This window comes from Nannospalax galili, unplaced genomic scaffold (genome assembly GCF_000622305.1).
Source record: "Nannospalax galili isolate Female #2095 unplaced genomic scaffold, S.galili_v1.0 scaffold684, whole genome shotgun sequence".
Lineage (NCBI taxonomy): Eukaryota > Metazoa > Chordata > Mammalia > Rodentia > Spalacidae > Nannospalax > Nannospalax galili.
Window position 1 is genome coordinate 65,542 of NW_008351729.1, and position 12,108 is coordinate 77,649.

Consider the following 12,108-nt stretch of genomic DNA (forward strand, 5'->3'; position numbering starts at 1 on the left):
CCGACTAAAGAATCAAGGCATAGTAAAATATTTTTAAATTCTAATTTGAGTTATTTATGATTATTTTGCTAAAACCAAAATCATCATATTTATCATCCACATTTAAAATGAATATCTTCATAAGTGATGAAGTAATTGTATGTTTCTATGTGATTTTGATCTTTACAACAGTGCCGTGTCATGCTCTGCCTACTTAAGCTGATATCTGATGGAACTATGTGGATGTAAATGCCTAGGCTGAGATGTGAGGGTCCCTACAAGCTCTGTGGGTGAATAATGATACTGTCTACTTAAGTGTTGTACATTAAAGCTGCACAATCCAACTTCATAAACTGTGTGTGATTGTGGTCTGCTTACTTCTTACTTCCATTCATTTTTCTCTAGTGCTCATCCCACTGTAGAACTCACGCAATGATTGCCCATGGCTCGATTGGCCACCTTCAATTTGCAGCCACCCTTTTCCATTCGTCGGAGAAAGGACACTGTCAAAAGTTAACGTCTTTGTACGAGTCGTACACGTTCAAGTCAATACGAGCTTGCCCAGAATGTCTCAGGATCCCTATACGGGTTATTGTCAGGCCAGGAAATGAAGCCACCTTCCACCTCTCCACAAACTGAACAGTCAGAGAAACTTTTAACTGCACACTGTCAACATTGTGGAAACTGTTGGAGTAGATTCTGTGGCAGACATTATCTTAGTGCTAAGGGAAAAAATAGAGAAGTAATCTTCCAAATTAGGGCAAATGTCTTTTTTAAGGAAATGACTGTGTCCTTTTAAGTCATCAGCATCTTGTATAATATAATGAACCTGTTGCATTTTTTCATCTAAAAAAAAAACATGGACCAGCTTTCTTATGGCCTATTTTAGTTACTTTGAATTCCTTCACTTAAATTTTCCATTTATATGTCTTTAATCCCCCCTCCCATTCGATTTGATGCCTAATTTGCAGTAGGCCTTCAAGAACTCTTTGAGTGAATGATGGCATGTCAACAGGCTTGTGATATATTGTTCAATTAGCAACTGATTCTGCAGCTTTGAAACCATTCCCAACCTTAGTGGCACCTCCGATGTTCAAGTAAATATTGCTAATGAAACTTTTTTTTAGTATGGTACTGTAGATAGATTTAACTTGATACCAAAATTACGTGGGCTTTTTTTTTCCAGCCCCGTCATAGTGGAAATCCCTCACTTTGGGTCCATGAGAGGAAAGGAGAGAGAACTCATTGTTCTTCGAAGTGAAAATGGAGAGACCTGGAAGGAGCATCAGTTTGACAGCAGAAACGAAGACTTGACAGAGTTACTGAATGGCATGGAGGAAGGTACGGCCGGTGGGGCCCCTTGATGCCGAGGATGTCTGTAGAAGGCAGAGGACTGACCAGGCCTCGTGGGGCACTGCTTGCACTTCCCACATTGGCATTCTCAGGGGGATCTGAGCTCTTCAGCATTGACTGTTCTTTTCTATACCCGTGGCCTGACCTCGCATTGACTCATTAATGACATCCCCCCACCCCAATACACACAGGTCAGATGGGCAAATATCCTGGAAGATTCTTTAAGTTTTGAACCAAGTTTATTAAACTTTCTAAAACCAAAGAAGGTTTTTTAAAGTCCAAAGAGTAAGACGAAGGTTAAAGAACAAGAACAAAACCCAGTGGGTATCTACTGCATTTCTTCACAGAATGAGCATTTATGTTTATTTTTAGAATTGCATTTCCAGGCACTTCTGCTCGGTTTCCCACTAGCCTCCTTCAGTACCCTTCAAGAACTTTGACTGTCTTTTGGCTTATAGTAAGTTTAAAAAAAAATAAGTTTCAAAAATTGTTGGAACCTGTGTTGTTTCCATGTCTTATTCTTTGAACCAGTAAGGCTGGTGTGCAGCTGATCAGACCTCCTCATACACACCTTCCCCTTGGAATGACCTAGAGGCTTTCAGATAGTGTTGGCAGGCAGCTCAGGCTGGCTTTGAGTGCACTGTGTAGTAGAGGATGACCTTGAACTCCTGATCCTCTGGCCTCCACCACTTAAGTGCTAGGATTATATGTGTGTGTACTACATGCCTGGCTTACATACCTTCCTGAGGTCATATGACCTTAGAACCATAGCAGAGTTTCTTAGTAGATACTGGGAATAGACTTGACTTAAGAGTACATGTTTGGGGCTGGAGAGATGACTCTGTGGTTAAGAGCACTGGCTGTTCTTGTGGAGGACCTGGGTTTGATTCCCAGCACCCACATGGTGGCTAACAACCATCTATAACTCCAGTTCCAGGGCATCCAGCACCCTCTTCTGACCTCCATAGGCACTGAATGACACACATGCAGGGAATACACCCAGACACATATAATTTAAAAAATAATAAATAAAATATTTTTAAAAGAGTACATGTTTGATGCAGATGTCTTTGAAACATATTAAAAAAAAATGGAGACCTAGCTCATGAAATCAGGTGCTTTAGAGAGAAATACCAGCTAATCTTTACTTTGTACTTAATTCCTAATCACTACAGATTCAGCAGTTGTTTTAAGTAAGAGTTGCACTCCATTCCATAAGATTGGCTCTTTTCTCATTTAATTTACTGACTTTGGAATGCATCTGGCAGGGCCTCAGGTGGGTTCAAGGTCTGAGCAATGGAGTGAGACAGACTTGGTGTTAAAGGATGACCTGAGCAAGTCCCTAGATCCCTGTGAGTGCCAAATGCCTTCCCTACGTTACCGAGTTACTGTTCGGAAACATAACTAGCTATGTGAAGTACTTGTGAGATGCTGTCCTTATCCCATAGTAAGATCCTGATAAACATCAGTCACTATCACCGTTATTTTCATCTGTAGAAAAAAATGCCAAAAATTTGGTATAGGGTTCAGTTACCATCAACCATGCATTTTCAAAAATGCCCACGTATACCAGGTGTGGTGATGCAGACTTTTAATCCCAGCACTTGTAAGGCAGAGGCAGGTGGGTCTTTGTGACATCAAGGCCAGCCTGGTCTACATAGCGAGTTCCAGGCCAGCTGGGACTATAGGAAGACACTGTCTCTCAAAAAAAGAAAGAAAGAAAGGAAGGAAGAAAAAAAGCCTATGTACCAAAGTAGAAAGAAACTATTGATACTGATAAATGCTTTATTTTGAAAGAAAACAGCCCACAGGCTAAATTCAGAGAAGTCAAGTAACTAATCTAGTTTTACCTGTTTTCGGAGAGTTACAGCTGGGTCCCACTTGTTTTTAAAATTTGTGTCCTGTGAGAAAGAAACTTAGACTACAGTGGAAAATTCTACAAACCCCTAGATTTGGTCTAGATGAGATTTGGTCAAGATTAAGCAGAACAGTCATTGTAAGAGTTACACGTTTAATGAATATGCATTAGCTAAGGGATGTACATATACTGATAGGCAGGTAGAGTTTCTTTACTACATTTTTAAAGACCATCCAACACAGTTTAAAGGAAATGTAAATACTTGCACATTTAACAAATCAAGCCCTGGGTTGGAAAGATGGCTCAGCAGTTAAGAGCACTGACAGCTCTTGCAGAGGATCCTGGTTTGATTCCCAGCACCCACTTGGTAGCTAACAACCATCCAGAACTCCAGTTCCAGGGGATTCAATGCCTTCTCCTGACCTCGTCAAGCATTGCATAACAGGAATACAATTATACACTTGCAGGCAATACATGTATACACAGAAAGTATAAAATTAAAATAAGTGAAATTTAGAGTATCTATTTTTTTTTAAAAAAAGGAATCAAATCCTAGAAGCCATTGCAGCAAAAACAAATTGTTCATGTATTAAATATAATTATTAGCAAAATGATAAAGGAGAAACCACAACATATCTATAATTGAGGCTCAGTCATAGGTTAATCTGATTTCATACCAAGCTCAAGCCCCACTTCCTACAGCTCTTCTCTGATCCCCAAAGACACTTCATTGTCTTAGGAATATCTCTAGCTCCAAAGCCACTTAGAAGTATAAATCAACATATTGTTTGAAAGGGCCAACCTGCCCTTTTCCTTGAAGGTTTCACTGGTCCAGGTTCTCCTGGGGAGGGAAGGCAGCAGCTGGCAGGAAATCTGTGACCAGAAAGAATCATCAGCGCCCTCCTGAGGAGGCAGTGCTGTATGGTTAGGTACCAGAAACCCACACTCAACCCAGTGATTCCTCTGGTGAAAGTGGACTGCCTCCAGGACCGCACATCCAAAAACCATGTCAAAAACCATAGATGCAAAAACAGCTCCACTGTGTGCCCATCCCCTTTCTTGATCATGAGTAATTGTTACAATAAAAGTAATGCACAATGGGGCTGGAGAGATGGCTCAGTGGTTAAGAACACTGTTTGTTCTTGCAGAAGACCCAAGTTCAAATCCCAGCACCCACATGGCAGCTAACACCTGTCAGTAACTCCAGTCCCAGGGGATCTGACAGCCTCTTCTGTCCTCCGCGGGCACTTATCTACACGCAGGCAATACATGCATACACATAAAAAAAGTAATAAAAGAAAAGAAAAAGAAAAAGACTCAGGGAGTTCTAAAGGGAGGCTCCTTAAGACTCAGGAAGCAAACAGCTCACAGGTCTCAGGGAGTTCCTAAAACTTACCAGATTTACATGGTACCTCCCTCCCCAAGGTTGCTTTAAGTAGTAAGTGAGGAAGGAGGAGGCTCGCTGACCTGTTGAGCTGCCTATAAGAATCACTCAGGATTCCCTTAAGAAAAAAATTGAGTCATTTTACCATTATTGTATTCAACCTGATTTTCATTAGTTCATTAACTAAGGTTAGATGTCACATGTTGTCTAATGGAAAGTGACCCCAATAATGCCTGCCTTATTCAAATATCTCTTTTAAATATTTTATATATTATTTTTATGTGTATGAATGTATTGCCTGCATGTACATAAGTGCAACCGTGTTGTGCAATGCCGACAGAAGAGGGTGTTGGATCCCCTGGAACTGGATTACAGACAGTTGTTAGCTGCCATACGAGTGCTAGGATTTGAACCCATGTCTTCTGCAAGAATAGCCAGTGCTCTTGACCGCTGGGCCATCTCTCCAGGCCCTAAATGTCTCCTTTTAAGCTCCCTTCTTCACAAGTGAATTCCTTGTATTTTTTCAGTCTATATGCTAAAAAATAGTCTTACTATATACTCTGGTCTGAAAAATCTTAATACCAGTCTGTGTAATAATATCTCAGCCAATATTTCAATCTACGGTTTTTACTAAGCGAGACAGTTCCAGAGGAGGGAGGAGAGCTTAGTTTATAAAGCACTTGCCATGCAGGAGTGAGGACTAGAGTTTGGAGCCCAGAAGCCAGTCAGGGATGGCAGCTGCCTGTAATCCCAGCACTCAGGAGACAAAGCCAGAATCCGCGGGGCAAGCTGGCCAGCCAGAATAGCCGGAATTGGCAAACTCCAGGTTCAGCAAGAGACCGTGCCTCAGTAAAATGAAGTGGAGAGCAATATGAGATGTCCATGAGCCTGTGGGGACCAGGGAGTGGACTGTGGGTGATCTGAGTGAGAAATGTGTGTGTGCAGGAATGCATGTGGCGGGGGGCGGCCAGGGGAGGCCATCGCTATCATGCTCTGCTTTATTCCCTTGGCACAAGGGTTGGTGCTTCCCACTTTTCAGTCTGATTGACCAGAAAGGCCCAGAATTCCTCCTGCCTCATTCCCCAACCCATGTACTGGGGTTATAGGTGTGCTGAGCTTTTTAGGTGAGTACTGGGTATCCAAATTAGGGGCTCATGCTTGCACAGCAAGTGCTGCCATCTGCCCAGCCACCTTCACAGCCGGCTTCTGTCGTTCTTCGACCAGCTTCAGGGGTTATGGGACTGAAGCAGGACCGTTAGGGGAGCTCTGCTGCGGTTAGGGGCTGGAACGACACAGTGTTCAGTGTGTCACCAGGTTTCCAGTGGCAGAAGCAGCTCTTCTCTCTGGTGGTTGTGCCTTTGGTCTGTCTTTGCAGAGGAAAAGAAGAGGCTGCAGACGAGAAAACAGAAATCACCCCATCACCAAACAGCCCCAAACCGAATCCACATTGTCAGTTCAGTGAAAGCCTGACTTTTAAACTCACAATGTTGAATTAAACATTTTCAAAATTGTGCCTCCAAAGTTAGATCGCAAGAGTTGCTTTGCAGTTTGCAGTGCGTCAAAGTCGCAGGCAATTGTTAGAAGGATCCTTTCTCCAATCACAGCATTTAGAAACGCCGCGTCTCGCCACTGTCCCCTACAGCAGCTGCATATGACTGTAGTGCAGTTAAAGTGGGGCTGCTACAAAGTGAAAATGGTACAAGCTTACACGACCACTTACAGGAACAATACCACCCTCATCTAGTTGTGTGTATGTGTGTGTGTGTGTGTGTGTGTGTGTGTGTGTGTGTGTGTGTGTAAATAATTGGAACCATAGTTGCAGATTGAAATGAGCTAAATAAGACATCATTCAATGCATAGCACCAGTTTATTTTTATGCTACATGTGGCCGTAAAAACATTTAAAAACACCCAGTGGCTTATGTTGCTACTGAACAGTGCTGTTCCACACAGTGTGTAGACTTTGTATTACAGCATAAGGCTTAGGTGTTTTGGTTTGGCTTGGTTTGAGTTTTTTTTAAGTATTTTATTATTTTTATGTGTATGAATGTGTTGCCTGCATTTGTATAAGTGCATCTGTGTTGTGCAGTGCCTGCAGGGGTCAGAAGACGGTATTGGGTTCCCCTGGAACTGAAGTTAAGGCCAGTTGATAGCTACCATGTGGGTGCTGGGAATCAAACCCACGCCCTCTGCAAGAGCAGCCAGTGCTCTTAACTGCTAAGCCCTCTCTCCATCCCCATTGGTTTGGAGATTTGTTTGTTTTGAGAGATCCACCTCGCCTCTGCCTCCTGAGTGCTGGGATTCAAGGTATATTTTAGGTTTTGAATGAAAGGCATTGCTACCTAAATAGGACACAGAAGACTTTGAGATTACGAGTCATGTCATCATTTAAAACTCTCAGTCGCTGTATTGGGGCCAAATGTTACTGAAGTTCCCTCCAAGAAATTTTATAACACTAGAAAAGTAGGTTCTTATTTCCCATTGCTAATGGGAGCAAATGAGGGATTTGTTGTTGGTTTTTTTTTTTTGTTTGTTTGTTTGTTTGTTTGTTTTGTCTTTTTGAGACAGGGTCTCCCTTGTAGCCCCAGCTGGCCTAGAACTCGCTATGTAGATGAGTCTGGGAACTCACAGAGCTCCACCTGCCTCTGCCTCCTGCCTCTCCTTCCCCAGTGCTGGAATTACAGGTGTGCACCACCCTGCCTGGTGAACAAATAAGGGTTTTTTGTTTTTTGTTTTTTTACTATTTTCATTTTATGTGTATGAGTGTATTGTATTGCCTGCATGTATGTGAGCGCACCCGTGTCATGCAATGCCGCGGAGGTCAGAAGAGGGCTTCGATTTCCCCTGGAACTGGAGTTAAGGACGGTTTGTAGCCACCATTTGGGTGCTAGGAATCGAACCCGGGTCCTCTGCAAGAGCAGTCAGTGCTCTTAACCACTGAGCCATCTCTCCAGCCCCACAAATAAGGTTTTTAAGATAACATATTTTAGTTTAATGATGACAGTAATGTGTCATTATAAACGGAAGTATGAGAAGGAAATTGATAATGTTTTTTTATCAGATAATACATTTTCCAAATCTGTTTCTAAGATAATGTTGATATAGATAAATCATTAGATAATGACTCATAATATCTAATAAATAAAATTGACACTCTGTTTCAATGTAGTTTAATGTCCCTTTATCAAGCCGGTAATCCTAAAAGTGCTTGGTCACTGCAGAAGACTTTGAGCCCTGACAGGAGGAAAGGAGGTTTTACGTTGTGTGCAGCGCTATCTGCTGGATGGATCTAGTAATAACAGTTTTGAGAATTTTCCAAAGGGAAAAAATTAAGTTCCCCAAATCAAGATTGTATTTGCGGTGCACTTATTGTATGTGTATACATGTGTGTGCACCACATGGGTGCAGGAGTCCATAGAAGTCAGAAGAGGGCATTGGATCCCCTGGAACTGGAGTTACAGGTGGTTGTGAGCCACATGTGGGTTCTGGGAACCAAACTCGGGTCTTTTGCAAGAACAGTTAAGTGCTTTCACACTTGAGCCATCTCCTCATCCCCCATAAATAAAATTTTAACTCAAAATACTGGAAACCAATTATAACGAAATGCTAGCATTTTAGTTTATTTCCATAAACTGGCATTTTAAATGTACTAAGGGCTACTATCTCAGACTAAAACAAAAGAAATGTGCCCCAGGATAGCCCCTGAAACCACAGCAGATGATGTTAATTACCAGTGCTCAGTTGTATATGGGTCTGTATATAAAAACTCACCAGCAATAGATGTTATGAACATTAGTGGCTGAAGGGCTGACCTTACACATCATGCATTAGATCACACGGAGCAGGACTGTTAGTCCTGGGAGGGCAGAGGAGCAGCTCTGGATGACTAGGCATCGGCCTTAGCCACCTTCAATGCAGGGTGCCCACGGGGCCAGAGTTCCCAGCAGGGCAGGTCTATGCTCTTGGAACACTGTACACCCCAGATAGGATGCACGAGACACATGTGGTGTCCGGCCTTTAGCTTCGAGTTATCCATGGTCCGGTTTGGAAGAAAAGATTATATTGACCTTCTTCCTCTCTAGATGGCATAGGAGTGGCGATGTAGTAGAGTTACTTACCTGACAGCAGTGGGTTTTGGGGTTTTGTTGCTTGGTTGTGCTTTTGTGTTTTTTGAGTCAGGGTCTCACTATGTAGCCAAGACTGGCCTGGAACTCACAGATTTTCCTACCTCTGCCTCCCAAGTGCTGGGACTAAAGGCATGCACCACCATGCCTGGCCTCTAAAACAGTGTTTTTTAATCTGCACAGATGGTAAGTGAGCTGAACAGAGCATTTAGCTGAGCAGAAATTAGACCCTAGTACAGAAATCGCCTTTTGTGGAAATGTAGGGTCCTATGTATTGCTCCCACTGACACCCGACCAGGTCACAGACAGCCTTAGAAAGCAAAACCTGTTAAAAGGAATGGATGATTTTGTGGGTAATTCTCACGTTGAACCATCTTGGAATTGTTTCTTTTCATGGATTTTCTTACATTTGTAGTAACCTGTATTCTAAAATTTTAGGGCCAGGTACAGGATAAGAGTCCACCTGGACTTTGCCTGTCAAATATGACGAAGCTAAGGTCTCTCAAACCGAGGGTGAGAGGTAGATTTCCAGGCCTGGTATACAACAGCCAAGTCAGAATTTCTGCTGTGGAGCCAGGAGTCCGTACCGTTAACGTGTAGCATTGCTGTTGCTCACTGGGCCTGCCGATCCAGATGCTAGGGAATCCTCCGTGACTAAGATATGGGTGTCATGCTTGTGGTATGGATGACTGGAATTTGGCCTCTTGCAAGGGATGAGAGCAAAGTGTCTTGGTTATGTATTCTTGATTTTCTGATCTAAGCAATGAACCATTTAAAAGTCTTTTTTAATAATCTATATGTATATGTTTTGCCTGCATGTATGTGTATACACACATGCAATGCCTGTTGAGGCCAGAAGAAGGCATTGGATCCCCTGGAACTAGAGTTGCAGATTGTTGTTAGCCACAGATGTGAGTGCCAAAAACCAAACCTGGTTCCTCTGCTAGAGCAGGCAGGCCTCTTAACCCCTGAGCCATCTTTCCACCTGGTCTTCCCCTACTTTTTACACAAATTACATGAATTAGCATATTAGTTAACTGTTACAGTATCATATTTTTTCAAGAAATGTGCTTGGAGATTCATCTATTAAAACTGTAGATAGACTCTCTGACCTCATTCTTTTAAATGCTGTATAACCTCCCCATAACATCAGTTTCCTTCTATCCTGTTGCTAAGGAGGAAGAATGTGTGGCAAGACCTTCACGGTGAGGGTGAGGTCATGACCTGGCTTTTATCCTATCTCCATCCTTTATTTTCTTGCGAGGCACTGGGATTTAGCAGCCTAGCCTTTAACTGCAGCCCGCAAAGAGAATTTGGTTCTTTTTCTAAACGGCAACACCAGTAATATTTACTGGTTTGTCCTGACTAACCTGGCATCTCAGAAAAAAAGTTACATATCCCATTAGGCACACAAATAAACAGGATATAACCTAGTGATAAGGGTGCATATTCCTGCTGTGGCTTAGAAATATGCACATTAAGAAGACCGATAAGCTGGTGAGCCTATTGAAAAATGATGCCTGGGGGCCCAAGTGTTTCCATTTCTCTGCTGCAGTTCCTGAAATGACCACAGTAGATGGTTCTCTAAGTGGAGGCTTATCTGTAAAATGCCTGTTAATCTGTAGTTGAAGGTCAATTACCATGCAAGTTGCCAGAAGATTTGTTTTATAATAGAGCACAATGCCAGGCCCCCCAGGGCCTTGAAAATTCTGAAAGAAGCCAGTTGCTGGGGGGGGGGGATGAGCACCTCCTCCTGGGGACCTCTCCCTGTCTGTGTGGTGGTTCACACTTGTATTGTTGCACTTAGAGGCAGAAGCTGGAAGACAGGAGTTCAAGGCCATGCTTGGCTGCAAAGCAAGTTCAAGACCAGCTTGGACTACTTGAGACCTTGTCTCAAAACCACAAACAAACATAGAAAAAACAAGTTGTCTTTTCCCTTGACCACTTGCTGTATCAGAAATGTACGTGCTTTCATTCAACTCAGCTGGCTTTACTTCCCAGCAAAGATGTTGCGAGTGTGGCCACATTGCCCCTCCACTGCACAAAGAGACAGTTTTCTCAGTCCAGTAGTTTTCAGGGAATGACACAACTAACTGTTTTGACCTTAAACCCTCACACACACACACACACACACACACACTCACTCACTCACTCACTCACTCACTCAGGAAACGCACAGTACTACCAGTCCCCTAAAAGATACCTTGCCTCCTCAGTGGGTCTAGGCTGACCTTAGACAATTCTTACACTGACACACAGCTCATGTAAGCAGAGTTCAGGACAATCTGACCTATCTGAATGAAACTTCATGGCAGTTTTCATAAATTGGACAATAAAGAGACCTGAACCGCTTTGTCGGATGACCTGATGACAGCTTGGTGGCAGAAGAAAAAGATGTGTGCGTGGCTGACGTGTGGCAGGGCAGTTGACACAGACTACTGAACTTTCCAGATGCCAGAGGCCTATGAACTCTGGGAATTCCCTCCCTTGCATCAGCTAAATGATGGTGGGCAGATATATTTGTTCAAGATGGAAAGCTTGTTTCCTCTCAGTTGAAAACTCCAGAATCTTTTCCCTGAATTCCGTTTTGCTGTTCTAACATTTTTATAATTCTTCACGATGGTTTCGTTTCCCTTCACTGGTGTTTCAGTTCTGAGAGGGAAAGGTGATGTAAGAAAATGAACAAGAGCAAAATTCTAATTCCGTTTTCAATCCAGGATGAACCATTTCTCTCCCCGCTGACAACTGATTTGATCTCGCTACTTCATACCCTGAGATCAACCTTTAAAATCATGTGGCCACCTATTTTCCCATTCTGTAATTTTTTGTTTGTGTTAGGGTCCATGACTCCGTGGGTCTCTTCTGGAGAACAAATGCACAAGTACAGAGATGCAAAAATCAAGCAGAGTTTTATTAAACCAGCTAGCTGGGGCTGACCATCCTTCCAAGACACACAGGTCTGATTAGAGCGATCAACCGAGGCAATTTCAGGTAAAGATTATATAGGATCCCACAACTGTTACACAAAAGCCCACGTTTATACAACCAATAGTTTCAAAGCAGGCATTTCACAAACCAGTAACTTCAAGAAAAATGCTACAGCTCCCTTCAGGTGTCCCAATCGGGGAGGGATGGGTGGTTGTGCCTGGCACAGCCCTTCCTTGTTATCTTGTGTAAGCAGACATGCCTACGGTCATGACACAGATATGTGCCTGGTACGACTCTTTCTTGTTGTCTTGTGTAAGCAGACATGACATGACACAGAACAGGTCAGGCTCCGGGGACTGTAGCACTTTGCCTCTATCTCCGGATGCCTGTGTCTCCAGTGAATTAATTGGTTAAAAGCAGTAAATTTAAACAAGTTCAAGCAGTAAATTCAGGCAAGCAGTATATTCAAACAAACAGTAAATT

General features: G+C 42.9%; 1 protein-coding gene across 3 annotated transcripts in view; it reads left to right on the forward strand.

Moving 5' to 3' along the window:
* Ank3 (ankyrin 3) overlaps positions 1-12,108 on the forward strand; it is a gene marked incomplete at its 5' end in the record, with an annotated part of 136,964 nt that overhangs the window by 64,125 nt on the left and 60,731 nt on the right. For all 3 annotated transcript variants that reach the window (XM_017802098.1, XM_029553902.1, XM_029553903.1), the window contains 1 exon segment: positions 1,166-1,320. In XM_017802098.1, coding sequence (XP_017657587.1) covers positions 1,166-1,320 — 155 coding nt within the window.